The sequence below is a fragment of the Oreochromis niloticus genome, linkage group LG5, assembly GCF_001858045.2.
Source record: "Oreochromis niloticus isolate F11D_XX linkage group LG5, O_niloticus_UMD_NMBU, whole genome shotgun sequence".
Classification (NCBI taxonomy): Eukaryota; Metazoa; Chordata; class Actinopteri; order Cichliformes; family Cichlidae; genus Oreochromis; species Oreochromis niloticus.
In genome coordinates this window covers 29,502,886-29,520,446 of record NC_031970.2, presented here as the reverse complement: position 1 = coordinate 29,520,446, position 17,561 = coordinate 29,502,886, and the positions used below count along the sequence as shown (strand labels likewise).

The following is a 17,561-nucleotide window of genomic DNA, read 5'->3' as shown; positions in this document are numbered from 1 at the left end:
ATAGCATCAAGAGGGAAATACATAGCAGTATTCGGATGTATTGAATGAATTAATTCCTAGTTTTTGGACCTTTTTATCAGCATCTTGGAACCCAGCTGCTGAACTTAGACTTTTCAGATGTTTTTCTTTAAACGTCAAAATAAAGTAAATGACCCTGCTGCCATTCGTGAGATGAGCCTTTAATATGGAATTTATAAGCAATTTGCCCATCTCAGTATCTCAAACAAGGCTAAAAAGAAGGAAAAGAAAGCATGCTACAATAATGTGAACAGGCTCAAGTCACTTCTCATTTCTTTATATTTTGCATCCAAGTAGCCGGTCTTTCTTTCCATTTTTAAAGTGCTCTTCTGCAGTAGTTTTCCAGGCTTTTAAAGTTTTTCCCAACTGAACTTGCTGATACAGTGTGGCTCAATCAATGCCAATTGCAAGCATATTTGGGGGAGAGCAAAGTAATCCAGATGCATAGAGAGATTATGGTTGAAATGAAGACCTTGGCATTAGTCAGACTTAAAATTTCACTGCAAGTGTGAAAACTACAACACCCTGCCATCAGTGATGAGACTTGTACCATATTCAGATGACATAAGGCCCCCATTTTTACTTGTTTAGCTGATGAGAAGCAGAGTCTGATGATGCTCTGCTCATCTGCCCCCGCGGTTATACACGTGGCCAGAGTTGGCTGATCCAAATTTTTTACAAAGAAGTTGCTTGGGTTTACGGTCAGTGAGGAAAACCTCCAGGCTCCAGGAACCAAGTTTTCATTTTTTATAGGCATGGTGAAAAGCATCTTATTCCATTCTTTGAAATGGATGATGACTTTGTTGATTGTGCTGTAAAGGTCTTTTGGGTGCAATGGTTGTGAGTACAGTGCAGAGAAGTGAAGACTGTTCATTAACGGCTCAAATGTCAATGTGTCTTACTGCATAATGGCAAATCCTTTGCAAAACTGAAAAAATAAGCAAAATAAAATGTGCAGATCATGTTGAAGCTAAAATCCAGTGAGCACAAATGGACCATATGGGTAAAAATTAATTCACATTTTGTGACAAAATTAGAATTGAATATTTTATTTGGTATTTTTTTAACTTGGTGTCACTGAGTTAGGTAAGTTTTTTTTTTTTTTTTTTTCAATAATTCTATCAAATTATCTAGTTTTCAGCTCCCTTTCAGTTGTTCTTTTACAAAGTTTAAGCTATTTGAGTATAGAAACTAAAGATATACCAAGAAATCCAAAACAACTCAGTGCCCATGTAAGACAATTTACTGCTTTCCACTTCAAACACAGGCAGAAACAGAATAATCGTTTCTCGCCAACTCCTCTTCCTTTCAGTCCAAGATGTTTTACTAGAGCCAGCAGGCCTGCCTTGATTTGGAAGCCGTACATGTTAACCTGTGGCCCCAGGACCAAGAACTGGGCCCCCAGTGGATCGAAAACAAATAAACAAGACCTGCCAGAGCAGGCGGTGACAGTACAGGCTGTCTTCAGTAGATAAGACAGAACAATAGCCCTTAATAGGCCACAGAGAGACACACACCCATCTCCATCCCTGCCTTTTTTTTATACTCCTGTCTTGCTTGCTGGTAACAAAGGGAACAAGATTCTTTCCCTCTTCTATCCTGCTGAGAGATTAGCGGTGCTTAACAGCAGTATGGGCATAAAAATGTGTATTTGAGTGATAATTCAGCAACGCACGCACAACTCATGACAAGGAGCCTCGCAGAATGAGAAGGAATACAATGCCTTTATTCCCTTCTGGGCTAAAATTTGGAGGAGAAAAGTACATCATGTTTGTTTGCTACTTAACAGTGTATGGAAATGAGCACCAAGACGTCCCCAACATGGAATGGTGCTTTCTAAAGTTGTCCTCATTTTTCAGTCAATACAGATGACTGTTTCAGTATATACTGATCGAGATCTGTGCCCGTAATAATTACACACAGTGGGGTTTTTTCCCAGACATGTATTCAGCATATGTTTCATAAAAAACTCAGACAGCAAGACTACAATGAAGGTCCACATGAGCATGGTGAATCGTCTGAGTTATAGTTCTTTCTTGTCCTAAATGCAGTTAGTGGGGTGTATAATAGCAGGCAGAAAAGCCTGTTTCTCCTGTGAAGGCCCCCTTTTTTTGACTTTGACGCAAAAAAAACCTTGGCAGAGTATCTGAATGCCGGCAGCAATGATCCTATTTTCTAAAATTTGAATCATTTCACCGGCACCCAGGTAGAAGGCAACAGCTCATGCTGTAACTCTGCCTGAAAGAACACACAAAGATCCTCTAAAAGAGTGAGCTGGCACATTATACCTGATGCCTTTATGCTGAGCTCTGATGAAAGAAATCCACCCCGCTGCCAACTTTGCTCACCTGAAATGAATGCCTTTAAGGAAAGAGACTGTAGCGTTTTACCGTCTGTTGCAGAAGTACAGAAATGTGATGTTGAAGGTTTGGGGTGGATTCAGGGGCGCAGTGCTATTTCACACCTTGAAATCTGGATTTCTGAGATGCTGAGAGGATGCGTGGTACAGGGGAGTTAGTCGTTTGATTGCACAGGGCATCAAACAAAGGGGTGTGGCACTAAATTTGGCTCCCATTCTTTTTTTTGCTTCCCCCTGTTGTTGCATTTTAACCCCACAGCTCACTAACCTGCGGAGAAGCAAAGTAATTCATACCTAATGTGCCGTTTTCATTCCACCACAAAGGACCTCACCATATTATACATTTTGGAACCGAGTGACTCATTCCAGGGCAGAATATCTTTAGAAAAATGAATAGTAAGAACCGCCGTCGCTGCCTTGTTCCCTCCTGGCACACGGTTCTGTATTTAAACTCTCCAAAAATGCTGTTTCCTGTCAACGTATATCTGCGATCTCTGCTTGGAACATATAGCAGCTGAAGAACATTTATATCAAATGTCTGCTTATTTGTCTCTTTGTACGAGGTGCTCCTTTGGGATGTACCCATTGTCGTAAAACGAAACGGGAGAAGAAGGGAAAAAAATAAAACAAACTTTCAGCAAAGTGCAACTTATTCCTCGCCACATCCATATTTCTATAAACTGCATTTACTTCTGTGGCCAGCAACATAAATCATGCCTTATATATCATTAATATACATGGGTGTCAATAGGAGATGCATGAATGGAAGAAATATGGTTCATCCCCACAGAGACAGAGTTGAAAAATGGGCTGTGGATGGGGTGAGAATAGAGGCTTCTCTAGTGAAGCTGCAAAAGGCGTCTAAATCTCTGCTGCCCCCAAGTGGGACTCCATATAACGGAGGGTGTGTGTGTGTGTATGTTTGCGACACTAAACAACTGTGATACAATATGTGCAGCTTCAGCCACCAGAAATAAAGAAACACACTGTTATCGTAAATCGGTGCCCCATATTGCTGTTGCTCAGTGTCAGCTGTGTAACGCGAGGAGCACTCCAACAAAACTGTCACATTAAATACGATACATTGTTAACGCACTGCACTGTGCACGCGAAGCCTTGGCCGATGATACGAGCATTGTTTGTTCACTGGTAATACAAACAACTCCAATGATTATCTTCCCTCAGCGGCTCCTTTTTTTTCTCCACATTTGATCTTTCTTTAAAGCTCTGTTTATGCTCTGCATTTTATTTATTTATTTTTCATCTATTGTAAGTTGCTGGCGGTCAGGATAAAAATTGGGTGCGTGCATAGACTCGAGCATTATAATTTGGTTGATTATGTTTTATCTGTGGATAATATACAGTTGTTGTTGTTGCCTGTTGTGTCCCGCACCTGCACGGGGTAATGTAGAAATACACACTTTCATACTTGTGCTCTAAGGCAGGATACAGTGTATATGGCAAAAAAGAGGAAAAAATATAGACAAGCATGGACTTCATGAACTCTGCATCACATCAGCTGCCAGTGAGTCTTTGTCTTTGATGGTAACGAGTGAGTAAATGTTATTGCTAATATATTGCATATGTTTCCTTTAAAATGTATGTAAATTTACCTGTATTTCACCTCCACGTTCACCTATATGTGGTCCTTCCCCTGTAGACCCATTACTGCAAACACACAGGTCATACAGTGTGTGGTAGAGCAGATTCATACTTGTGCAGTGATGTCAGTCATAAACATAGACAGTAATGAACAGCAGGGATAATTCAAATCATCATTTAGATGCTTTACAATAGGTAGAATTTTTTTTAACATTATATTGACTTTTCAAACTATTCATGGTGCAAAGTACAAAGTGAACATAAAATAAATAAAAAGAAAAAAGCGGAAATAAATGCCCTCCTCTCCTTCCTTTTCCTTTTCAACTTCACAGGAGGAAAATATGGATATGTATATGTAATCATATATAATAGCTTTAATTTTTACAGAATTTCTTTCCTTTCAAAGCCGTACCTTAAAGCAGAAACGCAGCCTTTGTTGCAGCAATCTTTTCTTTTTTAGCATTTAGAGGTTAGTGGTAGTCGCAAGTGGAGTTTTTTCCCTTTTTTCAGATATGGGTAACATAAAAGAATTGTAAGATTAATTTACAATAATGAAATTAGACTCATAGAAGTAAAAGAGGAAAAAAAAATCACTATAAAAGTGAAAATGTGCTTTCCATTTTTGAGCAGGTTGTAATTCTGGGAAAGGATGAGCAAGTTGTGTGCTTGTAAATATTATCTTAACAAAACACATATAGTTTGTTACTGTTTAAATGATGGGAATATTATAACAGGGAGAGATGAAGTAAATGAATGAAGTACTAGAAGTACCTAAAGCTGCTGAGTGGCACAATTATCACTGTTTTGAGTGCATCGTCAGCTTTCTCATAGACTGGGATTGTGACTTCATTGAAGTCAAAAACTACAGCACACATAATTCATACTATAGTATAAAGACATTAGCATTTACCATGCCTCCATGCGTCTATAATTTTCCATAAATACAGCTCCTCATCATACAGCATTACTCTGTAATCAGGAGGCCATGTTTCATTTGATCACCTTTGCGTTTTATTGAAACGCCAAACTGTTCATTTTTAAGTTTGAGACGATCGATTCCCTGCATCTTCCTCCTGTTTGTTTGTTTTTGCATTTCTGGGTGAATCCCCTGTGTGATACACTTAATCAGCACAAAATGGCTCTCGGTGTGAATCGAACCTCTTACTCTGTGTCTTTGCGTGGTGAATGAGTTTTTATAGCCCTGCCTATGTTTGTGTTTGTTCGGGAGCACTCTCCTGGTCTTGTGTCATTCTCCGCTGTTCGTACGGAGATGCTCAGTTGGATAGCATATAGAGGACAATGCCATGGCGACACTCTGATAGCTATCCAAGTCCTTGATCTTCTCTCCCTGTAAACATCATTACCACACACTGACAACATACACATGCACAACAGGCATGCACACACAAGCACACAAACACACACCCACAAGCTGCTCATCCAAATCGCCGCTAACAGATTAGCAGTGATTATAAACAAACATGGAGGATTAATCCTGTGTGCTCTCAGTCTACTTTTCCACTGAGCTAGCTAGGGTAATTACCAAGTGCTAGATTGTCAGTGTGTAATCACGCACACATGCAAACACACACAAGCTGCAATGCTTCTCTATTTGGTGATATCACTTTTGTGCTTGTTTTGTAAGAAAGTTGAGCGTGTCTTCATCGATATTTTAGGGCAGCTGTGCTCTGGTAAAGATGATGGGATGTTAAGCCACTTTCCAATAACCTGACAGCATCTGAACAGGTCACTGTTGTGTTGTAATGCACAAACTGGACACTTTTCCATAAAGGTACAACATATATATCCATATATCATTTACATAACACTTTCCACAGAGGCTCAAACAAGATTATCTCCAGCATCCTAGTTCAGTAACACACACTGCTGTATCGTGCCCTAAAGAGCCAAACATAACAGCCTTTTGTCATGAGACACACTTTTGACACTGTCTCGCAGTCTTAGCCTGCCCGTGCTGACAGAACAGACGACTCCAAGCTGCTCCTTTATGGAACAAAATGTGTTTTTATGCACACCTGACAAAGTGTGAACTTCACACTTCTTCCACCTTTCACTGCCAGCAGAGTGCAAAGATGCACTTTGTATGTCTCTGTGTGAGTTTGCCTTTTTCACTTTGCCCTACAACTTTACAGTAAAGTCTTCACCCCAATGAAAACTTAGCAGCAAGAAAAATAATCATGATAAATTATCCCTGAGACACTGAGAGGATTGGCCATGTTGCATACGATACCGTGTACTCCACGTAGGACATTTTTATTAATCAAAAAGCAAGACTTTACCAGTTTGTCACATCATTGTTGAGGAATTTCATCCCCTCTTCTTTACAACATTGCTTCAGTTCAGAGTGTTTGTTTATGCACAGCTCTCTTAAGGTCCCACTGCAGTGTTTCAGTCAGGTTGAGGTCTGAACTTTGAGTCGGTGCACCACCTTAATTCTTTCCTTTTTTAGTTATTCTGTTGTAGATTCGTTGCTGTGGTTGGGATCAATGATGGTTGTCAGACAGACTGTCCTCATGTTTGACTCTCGAGTACTTTGGTATACAGAGGAGTTCATGGTTGACTCAAAGGCTGCAAGGTTCCCAGGCCCTGTGGCTGTGAAACAAACCCAAAGCATCACCGTTGTTATGACAGTCGGTATGAGGTGTTTGTGCTTATACGCCATGTTTGGGTTTCATCAAACAATCTATCCAAAGGACATTACAGCCTCTTTCAATAATGTTTGCATGGACATTCTTACCCTGCACAAAAAAGTCCATATGCTAAATTATTCTCAGATTGTGCACACCAGCTTGTGTGTTCTTTACACCGTGCATCTGTTAGTGAATCACAGTCTTTTTAAACCAACAGGCTTCTGCAGTCTGCATGCAATCTGCATACTGTCACGTGCCGTTTCTCTATATAAGGAAACATGTTAACCTCCAGGTGAAGTGGAAAAAGCTGCGACAACAATGTAAGAGAGAGTTCTGCAACACTAACTCTAGGACACTGGAGAAAGTCACACTAAAGAAGCTGAAACACGTCAGCAAAGGTTCAGCTTTCCAAAGTGTTTCTACTGTGGGGTTTTTTTAAAAAAGAAAAAAAGAAAAGGAAATTATAAAAATTAGTAGTAGTAAAAGTAGTAATCGCAGCACTAGCAGTATTAGTATTTAGCTTTAAAAAAAGCTTGTTTAGAGTTTCAAAGACAGCCAGACCTTCATCATTGAAATGTATGTATGCACAGTTCGTGCATAAACTTGTGCATACACATTGTTTCAATGAGGTTCATTGTTCCAAAATTTGTGGTTTGTGAGAAGAGGCTTTTTCTAATTGTACTGTCGTGAACTTTAACATTTAACAGCTTGTAGAGTCTGAGATGGCGCTCTTGGGTTTTGTTGCACTTTCTCTGATCGCTGCACAGCCTGACCTTGCAGTGAATTTGCTGGGACATCCACTCCTGGGAAGACTGGCTGCTGTCTTGATCGTTTTCCACTTGTGAATAATCTTTCTCAGTGTGGAATGATGGACTAAAAATTGTTCGCAAATGGCTGTATAACCCTTTATAACCCATTGATGGACAGCAACAGTGGTCTGTAAGATCACAGCTGACATCTTTTTGTCCTCGGCATTGTACACACCTTTGCTGCTCTGGACCAGCAAACTGCCGAAGCTTCTGCTTGTTCAGAGGCGCTCATACTCACTAATTATCAGTTAATCAGGTGCATTTAATTAGCAGGACCTGGCAGCTACTTACTCTCTTTATTCCTATAGAAGCAATAAAGGAATTCTTGGTTTTTCGTGTACTGCTTTTGCATTTTGGCTGTTTTTGATAAAGAAATACACGCAGTAATTTGTCATGTTTTGTTATCTGAGGTTGGAGTTACCTAATTTTAAGACCAGCTAAGGACCAGATTATTTCTATTTTGTCTTTATAAGTAAGACATTATAATTTAATGAGGGTGTATTTTCTTTATATGACGTAATCAGTTGAATATCTTATTTAGTACATGTCAGAATGAAGCCGTTAGTGTTACCAGCTAGGATTCCCAACAAGACATGCTCTGCTGTTTGTTTAAATGTTGTTGCTTGCTATTGCACAAAGATGGTACAGCTGAAACTTGTCTTTATCTTATCATTTCATTTCACTTGCTGTTTATTGTTAGGTTAATCCTTTTTTCTTTCTTTATTGTCTTGTTTCACAGGTTGAAGCCATCCTGGTCAACATCTTTGGGGGCATTGTTAATTGTGCCATCATTGCCAATGGCATCACCAAAGCTTGCCGAGAGCTGGAGCTCAAAGTGCCACTGGTGGTCAGGCTGGAAGGTAAAACAGCACTTCACACTCACCCACAGTGGAACACATGCACAAAAGTTTTTGTTTTGCCTCTCTGACACTGTTAGTGAGCCATCGGCAGTTGGCACTCCCAGTTAAACCAGACTGCATCATTTCTCTTAGGCACATCTAGCCTCCAGCGAAAGAATTTCATGTTAATGAGCATTTAATGATTGGGGTTAATACGCTATAACATGAAACTAGGTTCACAGCTCTGTCCCTTGTCACGTATCTTGAGGAGTTGTTCACCTTGACCATGAGTAACATCATCGTCATGTAAACATAAGTTCTTTTTGTCTTGCTTTTACATATATGTGTCAGTAAGTTTTATTTTTCTTGAACTGTACCTAAAGTCTCCTTTGCTCAGGGTACAGCTGGTTCGAGTTTATATGGACCGAGAATAGAGCTTGCCGTATCATTTTATGAATATTTTCAATTTCAAAGGTACAAAGAAACTCTTTTCCCACCTAGTTTTAAACTTTGGAGCCATTGTATTATTGCTGCTGTACTCTCAGGTGCATATCCATCTTCATTGTGGCCCAGTGTCCCAGAAAGAACAGCAGTGCATTTCTCTTAGATGTCACATTCTGCTGCACCTGTCATTAGCAGCAGCCAGAATAACTGTAGAGACGGCACTGATTGGCTCACCTTTCACCTGTATATGCTAATAAAACCTGCTCAGCTGTGTGTGTGCGTGTGCCCGAGTGTGTGTGTGTGGGGGGGGGATGGGGATGGCAGTGGTGACTCACAGAGGCATAGGGCCAGCAGTTGGTGGTTAGCTTAATTGTCAAGATCCTGCTGAGTGGTGTGTCCAGAGCACAGAGCAGGGGAGAGTGTGTGTGTGTTAGCGCTTAGCATTTCATGCTGTATGTCTGCACACAATCTGCTATTTGTAGGTCAGGGCGTGTAAGCTGTTTCTAGAAGCCAACTGTGTGTCGAGGTGCTGTGCAGTTGTGAGGGCATGGTTGTTCAGAGCACGACGTAGTGTGAGAATTTTACTCTTAACTGTCATTTCCACTACTTTCCCCTAAAGTCGAATAAAAATGTCATGCAGGTATGTAAATCTACCCCATGGCTGAAATAACTTTGGATCTGAACCAAAAATAATATTGTTGACTGGAGTTCAAACACTCCAAGTTCAAGATGCACATTTGTCTATTTAGAATACACAACTACAGAACGAACTAGACTGGCAATCAGCACGGATCCTTAATTATCCACCACACATTTCTGATAGTAGCCATTATTCAACATGACTCTCAGACAGTCCAGAAAGTCACTTCTGGTGGATGCCGGATGGTCCAAACACGTCACCCTGACCGAGGCCTAATCCAAGCCTTAGTTGTGGGTCATTACATCCTGGGCTGCAGTCTTGTGGAGAGGATTGGCTCTGAATCAATCAGCTCAGCTTGCTAGGCTGACTGCCGGGCAGTGAAAACGGCCCAGCGTTCTTCAACAGGATCAGAATGGATTAACAGGCACACTTTTAATTGGAAAGGCCCTAAAGAGCCAGGGTTGATTGCATTGGCGGAGAATTATGTGCTCCCATATGTGGGGAAGAGAGGCCATGTGGTCTAGTTGCTGATAGAGTTGTGTTAGTTGATAGAGTATGCATGAAGTGTTTGATGTGGGCTGATTGAGTTGATCTAGAACAGTCTGTAATTATCATCACTAGCACTTAGACTCATCTGGTGAAAACTGAGCAGAGAACACGCAGACACACTGTCGTTATCGAAGGTATAGAAAGGAAGCGATACCTAATGAGGTGCTGTACTGCCCTCTCTGGCTACAGTGTGCACATGGTCATCCTGTGTTTCTCTGTAGTGTCGTCTGCCTCTTAAATAGTCTTTGGCATCCAGGAAAAAGTTGACTACATTCATTTAACTCTGTTCTGAGGTGTCCCCCAACTGTCTATCAAAGAGTGGAGCATGTTCTGCTTGAGCTTTTCCTCAAATATAATTGAAACAAGATTTGAGGCCCTGTATCAATGGATGAGATTTCAACATCAGTCCTGACAGCATCATTATAGCTTAAATAGCTGCTGCAGCTTTATGCATATCCACATACATAAATATAGATATATAAATTCACACACTGGTTGATTTGGGGGGGTTTCTGTCTTTGATTTCACATATATTACACATTTTTTCATTCTTGTAGTGCCTTTTAAAAATAGCGATTAACTTACTCTCACATAGTGTAAATCTCGCTGTTTGCCTCTCACAAAGAATCTGACAAGAATTGATTAAATCATGAGAATGAATGTCATGCACGTTATACAAGTATGCAGATAGGGAACACAGTGTTAAGATACTAATACCGTAATGCTCTCTGTTAGAGTTAGCACTGATGAAAACATGAAATCTGATGCTGCAGTAAGCTGCTCTTAAATAACAGATAATATAAAAATCATGTAGACCGTCTGGTTGGGGTTGGGTTAAGAGTCGAGTGAGTATGACAACATGCAGTCAGTTAAATAGGTTTCTTTTGGGGGGGGGTTGTAAATATCAGCTGCCTGTGGTTCATCCGGCTGGTCTTGAGACAGAGCGCCCTTCTTTGTTTTAAACTGCTTTTACTAAGTGAGTTACTGGGCTGCAGCATTGTGACATTTATGCAGATTCCCAACACAAAAAGATAATGATACAGATTATAATGTACGTTAGGACACTGGCACGAAACTAAAATGTTAACTTTTGGTTTACCATGAGATTTCCTGACAACTGCAATTACATACATACAGTTTACATACATAATTATTTGCCTTATTAGTGCTGAGCTTGTGTCTAATTTAAAAAAATAAACAAATAAATAAGTCCTCTAAGAACTTCTTTCACAGCGTACCCCAGTACCTTCAGACAGCAGACAGATGGTGGGAATTATGTTAGTGTGACACATCAAAAGCCCTCATTGACAGCCAGGAGATTATTACGTGGGGAACTAATCACTTTCTAGTGTGAAGCAAACCATACCTCACCAGCAGTGCAGACAAGCCACCAGCTCAGGAAACGTGAAGAAAAACTGTCAGTGGACAGTCTTGCAGAAGCTGCCTGTCTAATTGCCATGTATTAATGACAATTGTGATATTTAAAAGGGAAAAGAAATATCCAGACACACACAGCTTTACACTGACAATCACTCAGTCAGCACATGATTAATTAACCGGTTGGTTTGACTGTGAGAGAAGGTGAAGGGGTTTCCAGTTTTTGTTGTGGCAAAGATTTTACCAACAGCAGGCGAAAGAGTTCATTTATCAAGCGCTACATCTTTTTGTTTCCCTTATCTTCTCCTGCTAAGGAAACGGTCTTTATCGTGTCCTTGACATATAAGGAACCATTACAGCTTCAGACTTTCTTTGTATGTCTGACTCTACAGCAACGTGTCCTTCTCTCAGATGACAGCAACGCTAAGCACAGCTTGTTAGGACAAAGCTGCTCACAAATGTAGGATTTGCAGCATCAAGAAAGCTCCTCCAGCACAAATCTTTGGCACAGCCCCAACCCTTATTATCCCGCTGAAGCCTAGTGGCCTGTAAGTCACACGTTAAAGCGACATTTTTCACAGTAGTCACAGGTACGCTAGCTAATTGCCACATAGATGTGAAAAAATTGTGTGGTGATGCTTGCCACCTGCTGAATGCTCTTATGCTGTTTTCTTTGTTAAATGCTGAATCTAATCTAAAATCCTTCTCTTCACATACAAGGTCTTGAATAGACCTCATAGTACCATTTCGCCCCATTAGAGCACTTTGCTCTCAGACTGCAGGTTTATTTGCAGTTTCTAGGATATTTACAAGCAGAATGGGAGGCAGAGTTTTCAGGCCTCTCTTCTGTGGAATCAGCTCCCAGTTTGGATTCTGGAGACAGACCGCCTCTCTAGTGTTAAGATTGGGCTTAAAACTTTCTCTTTTGATCAAACATATAGTGAGGGCTGGATCAGGTGACCCTGAATCCTCCTTATGTTACTCTGCAATAGGCCTAGGCTGCTGGGGGATTCCCATGATGAGTGTGGGTTTGTTTTCTTCACTCGCCTCCTTTCACTACGTGTGTTCATAAGCTACTCTGTATTTATTCATTAGTTATTATTAATCTCAGGCTCTCCTCCGCTCCCCTTACCCCCACCTGGTCACGGCAGATGGCCGCCCCTTCCTGAGCCTCGTTCTGCCAGGTTTCTTCCTGTTAAAAGGGAGTTTTTCCTTCCCACTGTCACAAACTTCTTCCTCTAAGGGGTTGTCTGGTTGTTGAGGTTTTCTCTGTATTACTCTAGGGTCTTTAAATTACATTATAAAGCGCCTGGAGGCCACTGTGGTTATGATTTGGCGCTATATAAATGAAGTTGAATTGAACTGAATTAAATTTGGGGGGTTTTGTCGGTGTTTGATTGGATTGAGCATTTTGAAAAGTGAATTAAAGTTTGATTGAATTTTCAGGAGTTGATTGTTAATAAAGAAAAAAGTTCAGACTAGCAAGTTAGTGTTCTGTGACATTTCTCAGAAATTAACAGGTCAGTCGGACTGATGATGTAGGTCTGGAGAATACTGTATGTTGTGATGAATTTCTGCAGAAATCTATATTTTTGCCTTCTCTGATGGTCATTTATTATATTTAATCATATAGAAATTCATTTAAAACAATCATCTTGCTTTGGTTATTTGTGCATGCTGACTGTGTGCGTTGACGCCCTCTCCAGACTGTGAGTAGGTCTCTGGCAGCACCTAGTGGCTGCAGGTGAACACACACATTTCCCCATTCTCCAGTTATACCCTGCACTCACACACATATACTCCACACATGCCTTAGTAATTCTGTATCCAGCTGAGCTCAGCCCTTGCTGATGCTGCTGGTGTGAGCTATCAGTGCTCCCTACTGCTCACAGTGGAACTGCAGTCAGCTCTCACCCATACTTGTGCAGAAAAAGACTCCCACAAATGCACAACTCCAACACGACGTGTGATTCTTCCACCACACATGACCTGAGTAACACACAGATGCTGCACAGTCTGAATACTGAATACTCCTGCTGGTCATGAATATGTATGGGGGAGAAAAAAATGCATGTTTACTTTTTGTTCCTGTATACACTTTCCATAGGCATATTTGTCTTTTCAGAATACCTGCTGCATTATGTATTTGCTGTGGGCCCATATGGCTGCTTCCACTTTTGTCAGTTTTATCTTGTGTCGTTTGAACTTTGTTGTGCTGCAGCTTTGTTTTAATCTTGTGACAGATAAACCTGTCAGTATAGAAGCATAGATCCATCAATCTCAGTGAAGTTTGCGGATTAGCCTGTTGAATGTAAAGCATACAGTACTGCACCACTCTCCTCGCTGCGTGTCCGAATCGAGACGCACACAGTCGCACGGAGAATATCTGCTGTTTGATGTGAAAACGACTTGAGACATCCGATCCCTTGTTTATGCAGCAGAGCAAGGGCTCTTCCTGCTCTTATTCTAATTAATTGCATTGCCGAATTGATTGTTTGGAGTGCGAGCCTGCAGAAATGTGTTTGGAATGACTTATTATACGGCTGGACAAAAGAGATGAAATATTAGGCGTTAAGTGGCACTGGTAATAGAATTCCTCATGAAAGGTCTATTGATCAGGGTGGCCGGGCCTCCGGAGAATTCACATATCATGCAGTCTTAATTACACGGCAGCCACGAGAGCGAAGGTCAACCTGTAAGCGTCTGAGCATGCACAAACACTCGCACATCGACTCGTTTAACACCCGAGCGAATACAGGGAGACGCTAATATACAGAGAATCTCAACACACCCTTTGTCCATATACAGTAAATCAGAGCGTTACGTGTAAAGTCACTATAAAGTGTTTTTCCAGAACCTTTTTAAGAGACTTTTTCAAATGTGGTGTTTCTCTAAATAACACAGCATAACTTGAGTTTTTCATTGGTTTGAATTTGAAGTAAGAAAAGATCAGACGGGAGTGATCATCAGTTGAAGTGTTCAGCACAGACACAGAGAGGTGCGTCCACTCAAAATGTAATAAATGAGATCTGAAATCTGATTAAGAAAAACAAACAAATGTAAGTAGTTCGAAAAAAAAAAAAAAAAGATAATTAAATGTTCCACCAGTGTGCTGAGTGTTTGATGGCACATCAGACAGATTCAGTTTTTTTCTTCATGTGTCGAATCAGTAAATGCCACATAAACAGCTGGCTTTTGTTGTTTTTAGCTGCGAGGGGCCAATTTTGCTTCATTTGACCTTTTGCTCTGCTGCCCCACCAGCACCACCACCTCATTCACTCCCTCTCTCTTCCTCTCATCCACTCCCCTTCCTGCGTCCCTCCGTCCGCTGAGGCGCCCCCTGCCCTGTGTTGTGACAGGCTTGTCAGGCTTGCATTTGGCCGAGCGGTGTGCAGTGCTGGGAGGCAGCCAGCTCAGTGCGTAGAGCCTCGGGGTTGCACAGAGTATCTTCGGGTGTCTTTCTCTTTCTCTCTCTCTGGTTGGTTGCGGGCCTACTGGGGGCACGGGCAGCACCGTATCACCCAGCACCTGCTACCCCTGACCTCGCTGCAGCCAGGGGAGCAGGCGCACACACACACACACACACACACACACACACACACACACACACACACACACACACACACAAATTGCCCTTTTGCCCGTTGTTCACACTCTGCGGCGTTCGGATCAGCAGTTGCATGTGCCACCATTGACCCATGACTCCATCTGTCTGTGTGGATTGATTCCTCCAGAGGAGCTCTTCGCCTTTCACACAGTGTGGTTTTTAACATCGGTGCAGCTGGCAGATCAGGTTCATCCTTGTTTAGCCATTTTTGTAATGTTGGTTGTCACCTGTTGTAACGCTGTTTTTTGGGGGGGGGGTTGTTCCCTTTTTTGCCCTTTTTCAGGGACCAACGTCCACGAGGCTAAAAGGATTCTGACCGAGAGCGGCCTGCCCATCTTGGCAGCAGATGACCTGGATGATGCCGCCAAGAAAGCGGTGGCAGCCATCAAGAAATAGAGAATCCTGCAGGACGTCTCATTCCAGCCTCAGCGCAGCAGCATCAGCCTTTTCTTCCACATGCAGACCTCCAAAACCTCGAGCCTTTGCTTTCATAATGTCGGCCTTTCTGTTTTTATTTAACACTGGTGTGCATTTCTCACTTTGATTGCCAACTGAGATCCATATCACAAGCACTTACAGGATTCTGCCATTGCACCGGTTTCCTCTCTGCAGATCAGATCAGCTGTAGTTTCTTTAATCATTAAAATGTGCATTAGTTAGGAAAAACCACTAACACATTCAGGCTAACATATTGAAAGGACACCCAACACTTTGTCCATTCCATTAGCTTTCTTGTCTTTCTTTTTCAGCAAAATATGAAGTGGGAAACATTTTCCATCTTCACATCCAGCCTTGGCATGCACTGAGTTGTTGCCATGTTATCGCACACCATTCATAAGCTGTAATATCATTCAGTGGTACTTGCTGAAACAGAGATGAATGGAAGCAGTAAACACTTTACTTCGTCCACGTTGGTTACCAAGCCTCGTCTGTGTTTCAAATGAAGTAGATGGTGTACTCACTCTGAATTTGTGCATCATGTCTTATTTATAAAGTGCTACTATGAGACAGTCCATTATCTGCTCTAATCTGTGCCTGTCCAATGAAGGCTAATGAGGAACTCTCTTACACAGGTGTCGAGAAAATGAATGATTAAAAACAAAGAATTGCACTTTTTTATAATCATGAATGGATGTTGACAGGATGTCTGAAATACAATGAGAAAACTGTGTAATTTGTGACATTAAACAAAAAATGTTTTAAAAACTACACTTTAGTGTGTTGAATTTGTCCGCCCCATATCGGAGTAAAGCAAAGTAAGGCGGAAGCAGAAATTCTGCTGAATTTCCCAGGCATTTCTGAAGGAAAAACACTCGCAGAATGAATGTGATGTCAGTGGGGAGAGCAGATCCTTAGCAGTTCGTACAGTTTTCTTAACACTACTGACTGCATGAGCACATATTTTGCAAGTACATGTGCAAATGTTTTTCCAAGTAAATCAAGCTGCTTCCTCATTGGGCAAGTCTTTTTTTTCCAACAGGGGAAAAAAAGAGAATTAGATGTAATTTATAGTGAAAGGTTTTAATATAAGCAGTTTTTTTTTTTCATTCATGTAATAGATCTCCCTTTTTCTTTTCAGGAGGATGACACAGATGTAGACATCTCAAAAACTCATGCATCAAATATGACACAGTAGGGATTAAGGGGTTAAGCTATCCAGAGGCCACAGCTCATCTTTGTGTTGAAGTGTCAGTTGTCTAAAGATATTTAGTTTCTTAAGATTTCTACCATAAATTTTCAGGTCTTCTTTCTTAAATGTTTAGAATTTTACGTTTAGAATGTATAAATGTTATGTTTATTATTTTTCCATTCTTCAGTAGTCCAATAAATCAGGATTTTGACAGAGCTCAGAAACGATGTTGATTCCATGGTAACTGTAAAACTAAAAAGTCACTAAAAACGCCCTCGTGTATCCAAAAATATAGTCTACATGATCTCATTTAAATCTTTTTTTGTTTTTTTTGAACAACCCTGCCTTCTTTCTTGCTTTTCGTCTGCACATCAGTGTACACGTACACTTAAACTCCTCAAATCATCCACCTGCAGTCTTCTAATGAAACTCAAGTGTACGTCGTCCCAGGAGAGACTTGAAAAGAGTGATTGTCCTTCATAGGGCCCGTGTGAGCGCTACAGAAAGTTGACTGAGACCTCTTCCTGTCAGACACACTGACTGTGTGATGGATTATCTGTCAGGCAATCTGAGAGGGCTCACAGGATCGACTGCCACCTCCACGAAAGACGCACGCACAGAGCACTTTTCTCGTCCTGCCTGCACCGGAGAAGAACACCAAGTGTGACTCAAACTGAAGCTTTTCTCTTCAACACTTTGTTTTTTTTTCATGGGCAAAGTCAGGAGGACTCCAGAAGGGCCTCTTGGAAACTGCCGCCATAGCTACACGTCTTTGTGACATCCTGTTTATTGACAGGCTATATTTAGCAACAAAAAAGATGTTGCCTAACTACTGAAATTTCTTTTCACTGTATTAATTTTTAGCATCCCTATCGCTGAGAGTCATCTCACGGCACAAACTCAGAGCTCTGAGGCTCTGTGCTGCATCGTGCCAGCCAGCCAAGCCGTAAAAATGGGCTGAAGGGTTCAATAATTGCCTTATTTCATGCTCTTCCCTCCGTGTGTCAGAAATATCCCCGCTGATGGATTGGACGGA

At 41.3% G+C, this 17,561-nt stretch overlaps 1 protein-coding gene across 1 annotated transcript in view; it reads left to right on the top strand.

Annotated features, from left to right (window-relative positions):
* Positions 1-16,104, top strand: part of suclg2 (succinate-CoA ligase GDP-forming subunit beta) — a 101,900-nt gene extending 85,796 nt beyond the window's left edge. Inside the window, exons 10-11 of the mRNA XM_003442757.5 lie at positions 8,179-8,299; positions 15,179-16,104. Coding sequence (XP_003442805.1) covers positions 8,179-8,299; positions 15,179-15,291 — 234 coding nt within the window. The 3' untranslated portion in view covers positions 15,292-16,104. The remainder of the gene's footprint in view (positions 1-8,178; positions 8,300-15,178) is intronic.
* Positions 16,105-17,561: the final 1,457 nt, after the last annotated feature.